The following is an 18,153-nucleotide window of genomic DNA, read 5'->3' as shown; positions in this document are numbered from 1 at the left end:
ATGAAGCTGCTATTTTTACCCACTGGATTGGCCCCATTAACTTTGGAAGATTCCTTCCAATCTCAATGGCAACGGGTAATGATTCACAAACTCGGAACTCTCGGTTTTTCGCTCCCAGCGATTGGTGCCCTAGGCCATACGACCGCTAAAACAACAATTATCCAACACCTCAAAGATGTTGAGTATCAGAACAACATGAGCCTAGTTGCCGCTTATTCACAATGCAGTATTAATGTAAATCCCTGTAACTTGGCCACTTACATTTCAAGTTTATCTACCCCGAAACTCAGGAGAGCTTTTACCCTGGCACGATTCAATGTTCTGCCCTCGGCACTAATGGAGGGTAGATACAGGGGAGTCGATTGTTATGATCGAACTTGCCCCTGTGGAGCAGATGCGGTGGAGACAGTGAACCTTGTACTACTTTGCTGCCCTTTTTATTCAGATCTCCGCCTTAAGTTCATCTCCCCACTTTTATCTAATCTTGCTCTGAGCCCAGAAGCTATGATTTTACAATATTTAATGGCAGATTCAGAATCACGGATCACTCTGAGGTCGCCTCGTTCTGCACAGCTGCTATGGCTCGCAGGAGGGACCTAATGCGATGTCTATTAGATCAAGGTTTTAGCTAGATTACTATGTGGACCCAGTTTTAGCTTTTTAGCTTTCTCACTGCAATGACACTGTATTGTATTCTATCTCCACTCTGATATTCAGAGGATCCGTAATTATACCGCTGGTCTTGGACCGTAATAAAGATTTTACGTTATCTTTGCATGGCCAGATGAAAGCAAGGTTACCTGAATATCCTGCAGTCTCACACAGCAACATAAGTTCCTTTCAGGTCCATATAACACTTGATGTCACTAAGCCCAGATTTGTCTGGGTTTCCTCCTACTGCCATACAACTGTGATATATATTTCTAAAATAGTATGCAATGAAAAGTAGGGTGCGGGGGAAGGGAAGGGCAGCAAGACTGCAGAACAGGACAAACTGGGCACAGCTCACTTCTCCTTGATTCTTAATAATTTGACTGCAGTCAAAAGAGCCGGTCAGACAGAAATATAGGAACAAATGAAGTTGTGATATACTGAATCAGACCCTGGTCCCTCGAGCTCAGTACTGTGAATACTGGCTGGCAGCTGCGCTGCAGGTTTTCAGATAAAGACACTTCTAAATTCCACCTGAAGATTCAAGGGATTAAACTTAGCTGAGCTAAGACAGGGATGGCCAAAGACCAACACTACACGAGTTTGCAATGATGCTCTGAACCGTAAGGGGAATGCCCGACTGATCTCTCCCCTTCATCAAAGCCCTGTACAATTAGATCTTGTTCTTCCAGCCAAGAGACTAAGCCCAGGTTTGACATTTCTTTCAAAGATACAGATAAGCTAGTTAGTTCTGAACTGAAATTATTCTCCTCTCTCCATAACAAAGAACGATCTTAGATCTCCTGGAGATGAATAGCACAGGGACATGTAGATCCAAATGTCTCTTGTGGACAAGAAACTGTTCAAAAATCTCAATTCAGTGACACTGTGGAAACCAATCCAGCTATCTTAATTTGGGGGATTTCTCAGCAGATGGGAAGGAAACTTCAACCTGGATGCCATTCCCCCTCCTTATATGAACAGCCTGGCTGGATCAGACCACAGGCCTATCTATTCCAGCATCCTCACAGTGCCAAAGTGGATGCAGATGGGAAGTCTACAGGGAGCACATGAAGGCATCACTTAGCTCCAGCTGTTGTTCTGATTCCAGAGATATCACATCTATTTATTCATTTATAGGCTCTTTGTATACCGCTATTTCATTAGAAACGTCAAAGCAGTTTACAACACGTTAAGAAAAGGCAACCACGATAAATTAAAAACATCAAATATACAATAAAAACAAAGGTCAAGTGTTGTGAAAAGAGCATGCTCTTAATTGCCTGCCTGGTGGCACAGAAAGGTTTTCAGCAGGCGCTTCGAAGTTAAAACAGAAGACGCCTGCTGAACCTCTGTTGGCAGAGCTTTGCAGAGAACTGGGCCGATGACACTGAAGGCTCAATTTCATGTCAATGTTCAAATCATTTAAAGTCTATAAAATCTAGTTTCAAAGGAGATGAAGCTTCATCATATATAGGGAGTAATTTACAAATGAATGCAAGCAAGAGTGAATTCGTTACAAGAAATTTTAAATGTCTCTACGCAAAGCACAGTAGCAAGCTGGAGGATGCAAAGGGAGACATCCTGGTTTGCTCCAAGAAAGCTAAATTGAGGAAGGTAACCTGGAAAGAAGGTGATGTGGAAGGCTAGTGACCAACTAATTTCAGAGATGAAAGGGAGACATCCTGGATAAACTGAGGAAGGTAACCTGGGACGCACGTGCAAGAAAGGAAGATGCTTTAAATGCTAATATAATGCCAATAGAGTGGTACTGATTAAACAGAGATTATAACTTTAGGGTTTCTATAGGTTTCAATTAATCATAAAATGGCATCAGTATTTGTTAGGGAAAAGCTTTAAAAGAGCAGGTCACTTTGGGTCACCAATGATTGATATTTGAGGTTTAGAAAGTCCCGAAGGTCACAAATAGCAAAACCAAAAGGAGACAGAAACCACAAAGTTTAATTTCAAAAAGTCGAACAAGCGTGCACTTTGAAAACAACTTATGTAGTCAGGGCAGACACTTTCCAGGAAAGAAGGAGATGTGGAAGGCTAGTGACCAACTAATTTCAGAGATTTGACATTAAAACATCTTTAAGTAGGAGGGGGGAACATCCGTGAGGGTATATAAAGAACACGTCATCACTCCCTGACCATCCAGAGGCGGATCCTATGTTCTCTGAGCTAGCACTTAGTCCCAGCAGCCTGGGCATTGCTTTTGGAGCATGGGGGTGCCCCTCTGCTGAGTTCCTCAGCAGGCAGAGTAAGGAAGATCTTTCATGCCTACAAGCTACTTCATTGCTGCTAAGGATCCATTGGAGAAGCTTTGCTGATCTGAGAGCAAGTGTGCATGCTTGTAATTTTCCTCTTTCCTCTTTTAATAAAGCATTTATATTTGATGTCACACTTTTGATTACTGCTGAAAATAGAGAGTGCTTCAAAGACACATAGCACACGCTATTGCCAACCCTACACCTATGTGGGGGAAGCGTGGGGTATTTGAGGTGTTGGGGTACTCCCTCTGGGTTCCTGGAGACCACCAAGATTCAGTGTTGTGAAATCCTTCTACAGCTTCCCTGAGTCATCTTTCTTTTTTTTTTTACAATAATTTTTATTCAGATTTTCATAAAACATACAAGACAAAATCATAAAACATTCAAAGACAAAAAACAAAATCAAAAATAGTTAAACAAACAAAAAAAAAATAAAGAGTAAAATATTGACTTCCCATTTGTCACAGATCAAATCAGTTATAAGTCTATAATATATAACAATCCTGTCTCTTAAATCATATTATAAAATCACTTTCCTCCAGTAGTTATCTTACTTAATCATCAAATCTCATAAACATTACTTTATTCTTTCCACAAAAAGTCAAAGAGAGGTTTCAATTCTTTAAGAAATGTATCTATCAATTTTTTTCCAAATAAGCATGTCGATTAATCCATCTCATTACTATTTATAATAATCTTATTGTCATAACCATAGTCAAAATAAACATTTCAATCAATCCATCTCATCAGAATCTGTTAGGTTCAATAATTTCAGTAGCCATTATTCTATTATCCCTATTAGTTCCATCTTCCATCTTCCATCTTCAATTGTCTTGTTAAATCCAGTAATTTCAGTGTCCAATCTTCCATTATCAGTATTCCATAATAATCTTGCTGTCATAGCCATAGTCATATAGTAAGAGTCTGATGGGAATTACCTCTATCCCAAATATTTTCTTGCCATCCATTCTGAATAGGTTGCTGAAATACTGCTGTAAAATCATATCTCTGTTCTTTTTTTCAAAATGCACTGGCTCATCTCTTGAAAGTTTTTCCATTGTCACATGGCTGCAGTTAATTCCATAGGTTTTCTCTATATTAGGCTCCATCACATCATTCCAGTCCAGAAGATTATCCATGCCATTGATAACTTTATCTCTAGAATCTTCATTAATTTCTTCAGAGATAACATTGAATTCCAAACAGTAGATTTTATTTCTAAAATCCATAAACTCCAAATCTTTTTCCTGTTCCACGTTTGTTCCAGTCTCCAGGGTCTCCTCTCTCACAGGGACCCCTATTTCTTTAAGCTCCTGCGTCATTTTGCTCAATTCAATTTTCAGCTCCTTACAACCCTGTCGCAGGTCTTTTTCCTGTTCCACGTTTGTTCCAGTCTCCAGGGTCTCCTCTCTCACAGGGACCCCTATTTCTTTAAACTCCTGCGTCATTTTGCTCAATTCAATTTTCAGCTCCTTACAACCCTGTCGCAGGGTTCGTTTCGTTATCTCAATCTCATCCATTATTTTCTGAAACATAATTACTTCCAGATTCTCGGCCACTTTCTTAATTGCCATTTTAAAAGAAAAATATAAGAGAACCACTTCTTATTTCAGCAACAATTGGGTTAATACTCCAAACTTGGTGACATCACAGTATAAACAGAACAGCCAGCCTTATCTCTCCATGCTTAAGTAAACAAAATGCAGTTCCCAGGATCGAAACAATTAATGGCGTCGTCAGGAAACAGATTCGTCAAAATAAAATAAACCAAAAAGAGAGTAGTCTCAGACAATATAATATTCTTCAGAATAAAAATCAGGAATAGAAATCCCTCTTCTGTGTATATCTTTAGAATGCAAATCCAGGACAGCTTTTTGCAACAAAAACAGAGATAAGCTATTAATTAGTGAATAGCAGAGAGAAGTTATGGCTCCCCGGTGAGATGTCAAAAACCGATCAATCTGGCAAATCTCTTTTTACAGCAACAATTTAAGTCAAGTAAAAAAAAATATAGAAAGAAGGGTGCTTGCCTGTTAGTGCGTTCTCTCTTTGAAGAAAAGATGAACGTTCGCTTTATCAGATAGAGCTTGTTGAAAATCCGTCCCACCTTCGTCGGCTGGACCTCGTCCCATAAATTAATGAGATCTGGTCGTCCCAACAAAAATAGGCTTTGAGGTTAATCTCTTCGTTTCTCCCTACCCGGGAGAAGTTTTATCAGTCAAAAAAAAAAAAAAGTTCTGACTGATATATCTGAATAAGCTTCTTTTGAGGCAGGAGCCCGTCTCAAAAGCAGGCACAGGCTAAGTCACCCTTCCCGGAAGTCCCCTGAGTTATCTTTCAAGTCCATACCTACTGATCTCTCCCTTTCATCAGAGCCACATACAACTGGATCATGCTCTTCCAGCCAAGAGGTGAAGCCTAGTTTTGACATTCCCAAATTATCCTCTCCTCCCCAAAGCAAACAAAGATTTTAGATCGGGAACTGATTAGTACAGGGACCCAAGTTATCCTCCTGACCAGTTGCCTGGAGGTGTACATAAATCTCAACTCAGGGGCTCTGTGGAAACCAATCCAGCCATCTTAATTTGGGGGATTCCTCAGCAGGTAGAAAAGGAACTTCAACCTAGCGGCTCTTCCTCAGAACAGCCCTGTGGAATCAGACCACAGGCCTATCTAGTCCAGCATCCTCACAGTGCCTGATCAGATGCGAATGGGAAGTCTACAGGGAGGACATAAAGGCACCACCCTCCGATCTGACATCAGATGTGCGGCAGATAAAGGTGAGGCTTCAAAAGAACCACCAGGACCTTGAAATGGGCTGCCAATTGCTCCTTTGCTGGACTGGGGCGCACTTGCACCTGCCAGTCAGCTGATCAGCGGTTAGAGGGGGCTTTGCTCAAGGAAGGGGAAGCTGTTTCCAATGAATGGAAATCACTTCTCCCTCCCAGCACTGCTCTGTGAAGCAGCCCCATTCAGCTCCTGAAGTTGAAAGAAGCAGTGTGGGGTGGCGAGCCAAGGGCTCAGCTTGGCTGTGGGTGCCTGTTCACTTTCGGAAGCCACTGCTTTTTAGAAAGATCGGCTGTGCATGGGACTTCTCTGGCAGGCAGCCCATCCGAAAGGCACCTTTTTTCCCTCCCCCCCTGCTCAATGAAAGGAGGGGGAAGGGTACTTCAGAGAGCACTTTGCAGCTTTAAGACAGTCACTGTGCTCCCAACGGGGCAAGGGTTGCACTCAGGTCCTGCTTGCTTGCTTCCTATAGGCATGCTGCCATTGGCCTGATCCAGCAGGCTCTTCTTAAAGACATCTAAGATGTTCTCCAGGAGAACTCACACCCTGATGAGTCAATTAATCTGCAACGAATCATATTACACAGGAACTGAAAAATCCTACAATTTCCAAACCAAAATGGGGCCTCAACGCAGCTGAACATCTACCTGTTGATGTCGCATCTTTGGGATACTGGATAAAGGGATCTTTTCTTTCTTCCCAACACGAATGGAGGTCCGACTCTTTGAAGGAAATAGACAAGACTAGTTACTTTTGACCAGAAAATATTCAGCCCTTACAAACAGAGATTTTTATAGATAAGAAAAGGTATAATTTTGATCTGGTAAGTCCTGCTCTCGGTGAATAGAACAGAGTTGTGTGGACCAAGTAGGGTCAGTCTGGCACTTGTGAACATGCGTCCACTGGGCATGAAGCTCATCTTGAAATGCCTGTTGGGGGTGAACCTAGTAAAGCCAGCTTCTTAGTAGGCTGCAAACTACTAGGGCAGAACCTAGTAAAGTCAGCAACAGTGGATGCAATTCACTGTGTCACAGGCCACCTGTATTTATAGAAATTGGCCATCTCCAATTCTTTATAATTGATTTACATAGAATTATGTGTGGAAAAGTAGCGCAAACAATACAAGCCAAAACATGAGTAAAAAGACAAGCTGCCAGTTAAAGTGTCTTTTTTCCTTTGAGTTTTGTTTACAGTAGTTCCAAAATAAATTCTTTCCCGTAAAGTATCAACATTTTATAAGGAGTCCGGGCATTCAGCCAATGATCATGTCTATATATGGCTGAAGCTGTACAGGGGTGAGTCAGGAGAACTTATTAGAATACAACATCAGCATCAAGATGCAGGTTAGGATGAGAGTTCAAATGATGGAAACAAGAGTATAGTAGTAATATGAGCATGAACTGACAGAGTCTAGATCAGGGTTTCCCAACCTTTGGTCCACAGATGTTGCTGGACTACAGTTCCCATAATTCCTGACCATTGGCCATGCTGGATGGGGCTGATGGGAGTTGTAGTCCCACAACATCTGTGGCTCAAAGGTCGGGAAACCCTGGTCTAGATAGATACAAACTAGAGCTATAAAAGACAGACAGCCTTGGGGATTTTTACCAGTTGTCCGTGACACTGGTCGAAGAAAGAACCACCTGCTCTGAGTGTTAAGGTCCACACGCAGCAAAGGTGAGATCACTCCTTTTCAGATGGAAATCAATGTGACCTATGCTGTCCTTTGAAATGCAACACGTTAGCGTACATCCCCTTTGTATGTGCTGTGTAAGACCTATGTTCTGATATGTGGCTATGTCCACAAAGTATAGTAAATTAGACGTGTTAATTATACATAGACACTGATAAAGATTTCCTTTGTTGATCGGCCATTAGATATTCCTAGACGTAAAAAGATTCTTGGCTGAGATCTCTGGCCACTTGGTTCACCTGGTCAGACCTAACTGCTGGCAAAAACTATTATGTATATCACACACGCACACGGCTGTCTTGCTTCTGCTACTGCAGGAGGGAAGAGAGGAAGATGAGGTGCAATATTGCGCATTGCTGGTTTCTGTTATCAGTTCGTTATTTTCTTCCATTTTTTTACAGCTCTGCTATTAGTGGATATTTACTTATTCATTGTCATGTAGGTGAATTATACGTCACCTTTTTGGACAGGACAGTTTATAATAAAGAAGAAGTAGATAAGAATATATAAACATCCCAAAAAACTCCCACAGTCTATCCAAACACACAATAAAACACTGAATGACAACTATTAGAAGCAGCAGGAATTTCGGGTCTGTCTTCCTCCGAACACCTTCCAAAAAGATGTCTTCACCGACGGCATGGAAATATAAAGAGACGAGGCCCGACGTAGGGAGAATGTTCCATGTCGAGGAGCCTTTACTGAAAAATCACCATGTACCTCATCCCGTGTAGGGACCACCAGGAAGGCCTCATCTGCTGATCTTAAAGCACGGGAGATTTATACAGGTGAAGGTGATGTTGGCTGGCTACTACTTTATGAGCCTGGGAGACCCTCCAGCTCAATATTGATAATATGAGCTTTAAAAATGGCTTCTATATGGGTCACTTTGCAACAGAAACAAAGAGGCCTGATGGGAAAAAGTAGCCTAAGGATTAAAATTGGTCTTCTCAGCTGAGATGACATTGCAAGTCGTATGCACAGGACATGACCTGGTCAGGAGAGAGAACTCCCTCAGCTAACCAATGTGGGAATCTGCTTTGAAACCTTTCCCAAAAGTGGATAAAACTGAACTCCTGGTCCCACTCTGGGTTCCAGTTTGTGCGGTTCCTTTTGCTGCTTGAAATCTCTCTTAGCCCCAGATGTCAACTGGGGTCTGACTCCATCACCCTCCCCTGCTTTTCATTCATCACTGCAGGTTCCTGCCTTCTCTGGACCCTTTCCTGCCGGAGCAAACGTCCCCTTTCAAGGGCGCTGCTGCAATTCCTGCTTTCCCGGGATCTCTGCTAGCTGAGGGAACGGCCCTTGTTCTAGCTGCCAAGGAGCCTTTCTCGGGGTCCCTCTTGCCTCCTGTCTTCGCTGTGTCCCTGCCTGAGTCAAAGAGTCTCTGTGCTCCATTTCTGTTTCCAGACTTCCCACCAGGGCTGGCAAAGCTAAATCTTGCTCTCTGTCCTGTCTTCTGGAGGTCATTCCCTACAAACTGTAGCCTCCACCTCCGCTTCCTCTTCTCCAAACTGCCGCTTCTTCCTGCTTCAAAGACAAAAGCTGACCTTTGGGCAGAGGAAGGGAGGAGGCACTGTATGCTCCCAGGAGCATCTTTTTCCACTGGGAGTTTAGAGTATAAGTCACAGAATGTCTATTACCTGCTGGGGATGCAGGAAAAGATGCTCTGCTGGGGTTTTGGAGCTCCTTCCTCACATTTAATGATCAAAAAGCCCCAAGAACAGAGGAAGTTGCATTACACCAGATCAGAGAATTTGTCCATCTAGCCCAGCCTTGGCTACTAGAACTAGCAATGGATCTCCAGGATCTCAGGCAGAGAAAGCACCTCTTTTCCAGCAACTCCTACAGGATCATTTCACCCTTCTCGGACCTACCAGGGACTGAACCTCGGACCTTCTACATGCAAAGCAGGTGTTCCCCCTCTGAGCTGCAGTCCCTCCCCAAATATCTGGGGCTCAGCCACCCATTTCTCTAACAACACCCCTGCCGGGGAAGGTTAAATAGCACAGGTACTAAATTCATATCTTCAGCATTCATCAGTCAAGGGGGAAAAGTGCCCTTACCGAGAGAGGCCACCGTCTCATAATTCTCCTCCATGACTTCCCTGTGCAGAGCTCTTTGGCCGGGATCCAGCAGGGCCCATTCCTCCTCTGTGAAATACACGGCCACCTCCTCAAAGGTCACCAGACCCTGGAAGGGCAACAGATCCTGGAAAAAGAAGAGGCAATTTCTCCAAACATGTACCATTTGCTCAGCCAAAAACTTGAATAGCTTTCAAAGAAGATTGGACAAATCCATGGAGGATCAGGACATCAGTGGCTATGAGCCACAATGGCAATGCATTCCCTCCACTGCCAGAGGCAGTATGCTGGGAATGGCAACAGAGCAGGACACTTAGCAGCTACACTTTGGTTCATATCGTACTAATAGCCTGACCAGTGGGGCACGCTGGGATTAATTAATTAATTAATTAATTTTATTGCATTTATATACAACCCCATAGCCGAAGCTCTCTGGGTGGTTTACCACAAAAGCAATATAGAAATCTAAAAATACATTTTAAAAAGCAATTTAAAAGCACATGCTAAAATGCCTGGGAGAAGAGGAAAGTCTTGACCTGGTGCCGAAAAGATAACAGTGTTGGCGCCAGGCGCACCTCATCACAGAAATCATTCCATAATTTGGGGGCCACCACTGAGAAGGCTCTCTCCCTTATTGCCAGACTCCGAGTTTCCCTCGGAGTGGGCACCCGGAAGAGGGCCTTAGATGTTAAGCGTAGTGTACGAGTGGGTTCGTGTCAGGAGAGGCGTTCCATCAGGTATTTTGGTACCAAGCCGTGTGACTCTCTTGAAGCTGTCCCACTCTCTTTTTCTTTGCATTTCTTTAGTACAGTTACATTTTATTTAGCTTTTGTGGGGGTGAGTATTTCTGGATTTTACACTGCTTAGACACAATTACAGGGCAGAGCTTGATTGGCTGTCAAAAAAGATCCCACCTCTCCAAGAGTGTATTTTAGGAGTTTTGCCAGAGTTCTGCCAGACACGTGTCACCGAATCACAAGTGGGGCGAGTGCTCATGTGTTCAGGTCCTGCTTGCAGGCTTCCCACAGGCATCTGGTCGGCCACTGCAAGAACCGGCTGCTGGAACAGACGGGCTATTGGCCTGATCCGGCAGGCTCTCCTTATGCAGCCTCAGAGGTAGTATTCTCCCAGAGCCCTCCCCACTACGCTCAGGGAGATCCACCCCAGCTGTCCCCTCGGTCTCTCCCCCAATGATGCTCCCCTTACCTGATTGGGCTGCCCGGCTATCTTTCCACTCTATCCCAGAGAAGAGACAATCCGGACGGTGCCTCTGAGGCCATGGCGCTGCCTGAGAGGGAGGAGTAAACTAGGCCAGTTCTGGGACTCCCACACCTTTCGCCACAATACATGTTTTGTAGGGAGCAGCTCTCAAGGGCCTGCAGGGGAGAGACGGAGGATGGGAGGGATTTCACTCTTCATGCAAATTTGGGTTCCAGAGGTTTGAATGTTACAAGCAGCCTCAATCCAAATCAATAAATGGCACATCCCTTTCCTCTGTTGTTTTCCCCCACAATGCTTGATCTGCAAAAGGCCTTAAAGGCCCCAAATCTCTCTCAGAACATTCTCCAGTTTCTTCCAGACTTTTCTCCATGCTTGGGCACCTCTTCTGTCCTTTGCTACCCCCAGGAATTTCACCCATCTCGGACCCCTCACCTCTCATCTCTGCTTCTGCTTCCGCAAAGTCTTTAATTCCTGAGCCCCACAGAGTTTCTTCGTCACATTGTGAACCATTTCAGGCTTTATTATTGGGCCCTTTTCATCAGGGATATAATTAAAAATTTAATCTGCACAGATATTAATTCCATGTCATCTCCATGACAGTTGGCAAAAAAATAGGTTTTGCACACATTGTAAAGAAATACTGGGGGTGAATTTGGTCAAATTACCACAGGCCTGCTTACAAGTGCCTGTACGCTAATGCTAGGAGCCTGCGAACCAAGATGGGAGAACTGGAGTGCTTGGTCTTAGAGGAGAGCATTGATATAGTGAGCATAACGGAGACCTGGTGGAATGGAGGAAACCAGTGGGATACGGTTATCCCTGGATATAAACTATATCGGAAGGACAGGGAAGGACGTATTGGTGGCGGAGTCGCTCTATACGTGAAAGAAGGCATTGAATCCAGCAAGCTCGAAACCCCAAAAGAGGCAGACTCCTCCACAGAATCGTTGTGGGTGGTGATAACATGCCCCAGGAGGGACTTAATACTGGGAACGATCTATCGTCCCCCTGATCAAAATGCTCAGGGAGACCTTGAGATGAGATATGAAATTGAGGAAGCATCCAAACTAGGAAATGTGGTAGTAATGGGTGACTTCAACTACCCGGACATAGACTGGCTGCATATGTGTTCCAGTCATGACAAAGAAGCAAAGTTTCTAGATATTCTAAATGACTATTCCCTAGACCAGTTGGTCATGGAACCGACCAGAGGGACGGCAACCCTGGACTTAATCCTCAGTGGGGACCGGGACCTGGTGCAAGATGTAAGTGTTGTTGAACCGATTGGGAGCAGTGACCACAGTGCTATTAAATTAAACATACATGTAACTGGCCAATTGCCAAGAAAATCCAACACGGTCACATTTGACTTCAAAAGAGGAAACTTCACAAAAATGAGGGGATTGGTAAAAAGAAAGCTGAAAAACAAAGTCCAGAGGGTCACATCACTCGAAAATGCTTGGAAGTTGTTTAAAAACACTATATTAGAAGCTCAACTGGAGTGCATACCGCAGATCAGAAAAGGTACCGCCAGGGCCAAGATGATGCCAGCATGGTTAACGAGCAAAGTCAAATAAGCTCTTACAGGCAAAAAGTCTTCCTTCAAAAAATGGAAGTCTTGTCCAAATGAAGAAAATAAAAAAGAACACAAACTCTGGCAAAAGAAATGCAAGAAGACAATAAGGGATGCTAAAAAAGAATTTGAGGAGCACATTGCTAAGAACATAAAAACCAACAACAAAAAATTCTATAAATACATTCAAAGCAGGAGACCATCTAGGGAGACGATTGGACCCTTGGATGATAAGGGAGTCAAAGGTGTACTAAAGAACGATAAGGAGATTGCAGAGAAGCTAAATGAATTCTTTGCATCTGTCTTCACAGTGGAAGATATAGGGCAGATCCCTGAACCTGAACTAACATTTGCAGGAAGGGATTCTGAGGAACTGAGACAAATAGTGGTAACGAGAGAGGAAGTTCTAAGCTTAATGGACAATATAAAAACTGACAAATCACCGGGCCCGGATGGCATCCACCCGAGAGTTCTCAAAGAACTCAAATGTGAAATTGCTGATCTGCTAACTAAAATATGTAACTTGTCCCTTGGGTCCTCCTCCGTGCCTGAGGACTGGAAAGTGGCAAATGTAACGCCAATCTTCAAAAAGGGATCCAGAGGGGATCCCGGAAATTACAGGCCAGTTAGCTTAACTTCTGTCCCTGGAAAACTGGTAGAATTAAAGCTAGATTAACTAAGCACATAGAAGAACAAGCCTTGCTGAAGCAGAGCCAGCATGGCTTCTGCAAGGGAAAGTCCTGTCTCAGTAACCTATTAGAATTCTTTGAGAGTGTCAACAAGCATATAGATAGGGGTGATCCAGTGGACATAGTGTACTTAGACTTTCAAAAACCATTTGACAAGGTACCTCACCAAAGGCTTCTGAGGAAGCTTAGCAGTCATGGAATAAGAGGAGAGGTCCTCTTGCGGATAAGAAATTGGTTAAGAAGCAGAAAGCAGAGAGTAGGACAGTTCTCCCAATGGAGGGCTGTAGAAAGTGGAGTCCCTCAAGGATCGGTATTGGGACCTGTACTTTTCAACTTGTTCATTAATGACCTAGAATTAGGAGTGAGCAGTGAAGTGGCCAAGTTTGCTGATGACACTAAATTGTTCAGGGTTGTTAAAACAAAAAGGGATTGCGAAGAGCTCCAAAAAGACCTCTCCAAACTGAGTGAATGGGCAGAAAAATGGCAAATGCAATTCAATATAAATAAGTGTAAACTTATGCATATTGGAGCAAAAAATCTGAATTTCACATATACGCTCATGGGGTCTGAACTGGCGGTGACCGACCAGGAGAGAGACCTTGGGGTTGTAGTGGACAGCACGATGAAAATGTCGACCCAGTGTGCGGCAGCTGTGAAAAAGGCAAATTCCATGCTAGCAATAATTAGGAAAGGTATTGAAAATAAAACAGCCGATATCATAATGCCGTTGTATAAATCTATGGTGCGGACGCATTTGGAATACTGTGTACAGTTCTGGTCGCCTCATCTCAAAAAGGATATTATAGAGTTGGAAAAGGTTCAGAAGAGGGCAACCAGAATGATCAAGGGGATGGAGCAACTCCCTTACGAGGAAAGGTTGCAGCATTTGGGGCTTTTTAGTTTAGAGAAAAGGCGGGTCAGAGGAGACATGATAGAAGTGTATAAAATGATGCATGGCATTGAGAAAGTGGATAGAGAGACTTCCGGGAAGGGTGACTTAGCCTGTGCCTGCTTTTGAGACGGGCTCCTGCCTCAAAAGAAGCTTATTCAGATATATCAGTCAGAACTTTTTTTTTTTTTTTGACTGATAAAACTTCTCCCGGGTAGGGAGAAACGAAGAGATTAACCTCAAAGCCTATTTTTGTTGGGACGACCAGATCTCATTAATTTATGGGACGAGGTCCAGCCGACGAAGGTGGGACGGATTTTCAGCAAGCTCTATCTGATAAAGCGAACGTTCATCTTTTCTTCAAAGAGAGAACGCACTAACAGGCAAGCACCCTTCTTTCTATATTTTTTTTTACTTGACTTAAATTGTTGCTGTAAAAAGAGATTTGCCAGATTGATCGGTTTTTGACATCTCACCGGGGAGCCATAACTTCTCTCTGCTATTCACTAATTAATAGCTTATCTCTGTTTTTGTTGCAAAAAGCTGTCCTGGATTTGCATTCTAAAGATATACACAGAAGAGGGATTTCTATTCCTGATTTTTATTCTGAAGAATATTATATTGTCTGAGACTACTCTCTTTTTGGTTTATTTTATTTTGACGAATCTGTTTCCTGACGACGCCATTAATTGTTTCGATCCTGGGAACTGCATTTTGTTTACTTAAGCATGGAGAGATAAGGCTGGCTGTTCTGTTTATACTGTGATGTCACCAAGTTTGGAGTATTAACCCAATTGTTGCTGAAATAAGAAGTGGTTCTCTTATATTTTTCTTTTAAAATGGCAATTAAGAAAGTGGCTGAGAATCTGGAAGTAATTATGTTTCAGAAAATAATGGATGAGATTGAGATAACGAAACGAACCCTGCGATAGGGTTGTAAGGAGCTGAAAATTGAATTGAGCAAAATGACGCAGGAGTTTAAAGAAATAGGGGTCCCTGTGAGAGAGGAGACCCTGGAGACTGGAACAAACGTGGAACAGGAAAAAGACCTGCGACAGGGTTGTAAGGAGCTGAAAATTGAATTGAGCAAAATGACGCAGGAGCTTAAAGAAATAGGGGTCCCTGTGAGAGAGGAGACCCTGGAGACTGGAACAAACGTGGAACAGGAAAAAGATTTGGAGTTTATGGATTTTAGAAATAAAATCTACTGTTTGGAATTCAATGTTATCTCTGAAGAAATTAATGAAGATTCTAGAGATAAAGTTATCAATGGCATGGATAATCTTCTGGACTGGAATGATGTGATGGAGCCTAATATAGAGAAAACCTATGGAATTAACTGCAGCCATGTGACAATGGAAAAACTTTCAAGAGATGAGCCAGTGCATTTTGAAAAAAAGAACAGAGATATGATTTTACAGCAGTATTTCAGCAACCTATTCAGAATGGATGGCAAGAAAATATTTGGGATAGAGGTAATTCCCATCAGACTCTTACTATATGACTATGGCTATGACAGCAAGATTATTATGGAATACTGATAATGGAAGATTGAACACTGAAATTACTGGACTTAACAAGACTATTGAAGATGGAAGATGGAAGATGGAACTAATAGGGATAATAGAATAATGGCTACTGAAATTATTGAACCTAACAGATTCTGATGAGATGGATTAATTGAAATGTTTATTTTGACTATGGTTATGACAATAAGATTATTATAATTAGTAATGAGATGGATTAATCGACATGCTTATTTGGAAAAAAAATTGATAGATATATTTCTTAAAGAATTGAAACCTCTCTTTGACTTTTTGTGGAAAGAATAAAGTAATGTTTATGAGATTTGATGATTAAGTAAGATAACTACTGGAGGAAAGTGATTTTATAATATGATTTAAGAGACAGGATTGTTATATATTATAGACTTATAACTGATTTGATCTGTGACAAATGGGAAGTCAATATTTTACTCTTTATTTTTTTTTGTTTAACTATTTTTGATTTTGTTTTTTGTCTTTGAATGTTTTATGATTTTGTCTTGTATGTTTTATGAAAATTTGAATAAAAATTATTGTAAAAAAAAGAGAAAGTGGATAGAGAAAAGTTCTTCTCCCTCTCTCATAATACTAGAACTCGTGGACATTCAAAGAAGCTGAATGTTGGAAGATTCAGGACAGACAAAAGGAAGTACTTCTTTACTCAGCGCATAGTTAAACTATGGAATTTGCTCCCACAAGATGCAGTAATGGCCACCAGCTTGGACGGCTTTAAAAGAAGATTAGACAAATTCATGGAGGACAGGGCTATCAATGGCTACTAGCCATGATGGCTGTGCTCTGCCACCCTAGTCAGAGGCAGCATGCTTCTGAAAACCAGTTGCCGGAAGCCTCAGGAGGGGAGAGTGTTCTTGCACTCGGGTCCTGCTTGCGGGCTTCCCCCAGGCACCTGGTTGGCCACTGTGAGAACAGGATGCTGGACTAGATGGGCCACTGGCCTGATCCAGCAGGCTCTTCTTATGTTCTTATGTTCTTATCTTGGAGCTTCCTGGGGATGCAAAACACCTCCAGTCTTTCCATCAGAAATATGGGGAGAGGAAAAGTGAGATGCATTCAGTCTGGTTCAGCTCACTGGGCAATGAAAAGAGTATGAAGAACTACTTGCAATACACCCATTTCAAGATCAGCAGGACACGTTATTTGGTACCATCCACTTGTATAATCTGAGTTAACCTTTAGACATTTCTGGACTACAACTCCCATCATCCCTGGCGTTTTGCCATGTTGTCCAGGGCTGATGGGAGTTGGTCCAACCATACCTGGAGGGCACCAAGTTACAGAACACTACTCCAAGTTGGAGAGGTGATGCACGAGGTGGAAAGCTTAACAGCAAACTCACCACACAGGGTTGAGCAACTGGGGTAATAAGTTGATTTGCTTATTATATGTTTATCCAAACATTTCAATATATTTTTATATTTCTATGCAGGCTTTCCTCTAATGAGCTCACCGTGGGAAACATAATTTGTCCCCCTCCTTTTGTCTTCACAACAACACTGTCACTGGGCCCAGGACACTACCTGAATTTCACTCCTGAGCAGGGATATGAACCTGGGTCTCTGTGGACATAGTTCAGCATTAAACTATGATTCCAATACAATAGACACACACACTTCCACAGATGTGGAAGGTCCCACACAGAGTGGATGTCTGAAATCTAGAGTGGCACATAAAAGTTTATACTCACAACAATCCAGTGAGGTGGGCTGGGCTGAAAAAAAGTAGACCCAGAGACCTGCATAGATGTGGGGGGGAGGTCTTAGACCCCTTACTTTTTTGGGAGCAGGCTCTCAGCAGAGTCCCCATGTCTCCAGCAACCTATGAGCCAATCAGCAAGAAAGGAGAGTGTATTAGCCACTGAGAAGAGTCTTCTAACATGCTTCCTGGTTCTTTCCTGATAATTAGAGTGAATCAGAGTGAAAGGAGGTGAAGTCAGCCACTGAGACTCTTCTCAGGAGGCAACACTTTGCCCTTCCATGTTTTTTGGCTCCTAGCTGTGGGAGAAGGCATTAACATGCATCTCATTCTCAACCCAGCAGGAACAGGATGGGAGGGGGCATGGCTGTCATGAAGGGACCCTGCACTTCTGAATTTGCCACTACACTACTGTAGAGATGTGAAGGCCCATAACAAAAGTGGAAAATTTGGGAGGGAAAGCATTTCCCCCCCGTGCTCTGACCCCGCTCCTTAGAGAGCTCTGTATTGCTGTCCTGGGCTCCTACTGGGAGGAAGGGCAGGATATAAATCTAATAATTAATTAATTGCGCTGAAGAAATGTCTGACTTGTTCCTGGCTACAAGAGACTCTACTATACAAATGTCAGTGATACATCCATAGCTCTACCCACTCTGGCATTTGACAGTAAATTGGCCCTTGGACTGCTGCTTGTGCGTAAATGTGGCCCTCGGGTTGAAAAATATTCCCTAACCACTACATTAGCCACAGGCTCTCATCCGAGACCGCCTTACAGGGCTCTTGCGACCACTGCCCAGCTATTGTGCTTTGGACAGGGGGGACGCTGGCTGCCAGCACCCCCACAGATGGGCCAATCCTGCAAGAGAAGCTGAGATCCACCCCAAGGGGGCTTCGATGTTCCCCTCCAACACACTCCCAAGGGGATGTCTGGAGAAGCCTCTTCCCCTGGAGCCCAGCTGAGGAGGGGACATTTATTCACCCATTTCCTCCATCCTCTGCCATGAAAGCTTCTAGAAGCCCATTCAGAGCCTGGTCA

General features: G+C 43.1%; 1 protein-coding gene across 1 annotated transcript; it reads right to left on the bottom strand.

Moving 5' to 3' along the window:
- Positions 1–4,705: 4,705 nt before the first annotated feature.
- On the bottom strand, positions 4,706–10,286 carry LOC133379025 (zinc finger protein 701-like). The gene is made up of 4 exons (XM_061613636.1): positions 10,238–10,286; positions 9,471–9,602; positions 6,359–6,433; positions 4,706–4,794 (listed from the first exon to the last, which is right to left on the bottom strand). The coding sequence occupies exons 1-4, from the start codon at positions 10,284–10,286 to the stop codon at positions 4,709–4,711; spliced, it is 342 nt and encodes a 113-aa protein (XP_061469620.1). The 3' UTR covers positions 4,706–4,708.
- Between the last annotated feature and the right edge of the window lie 7,867 nt (positions 10,287–18,153).

This window comes from Rhineura floridana, chromosome 3 (assembly GCF_030035675.1).
Source record: "Rhineura floridana isolate rRhiFlo1 chromosome 3, rRhiFlo1.hap2, whole genome shotgun sequence".
Classification (NCBI taxonomy): Eukaryota; Metazoa; Chordata; class Lepidosauria; order Squamata; family Rhineuridae; genus Rhineura; species Rhineura floridana.
Note: the sequence above shows the minus strand (reverse complement) of the source record. Positions and strands in the feature narration are given on the sequence as shown.

What these genes read in the sequence shown, in the direction of transcription:
- LOC133379025 (XM_061613636.1), bottom strand. Translation starts at nt 10,286, where the DNA reads ATGCAAAGAAAAAGAGAGTGGGACAGCTTCAAGAGAGTCACACGGCTT. An exon ending in CAAGAGAGTCACACGGCTTG is followed by an intron (nt 9,603 to 10,237) that starts GTACCAAAATAC and finishes ATCTGTTGCCCT; the next exon opens with TCCAGGGTCTGGTGACCTTT. An exon ending in TGAGACGGTGGCCTCTCTCG is followed by an intron (nt 6,434 to 9,470) that starts GTAAGGGCACTT and finishes TTTCCTTCAAAG; the next exon opens with AGTCGGACCTCCATTCGTGT.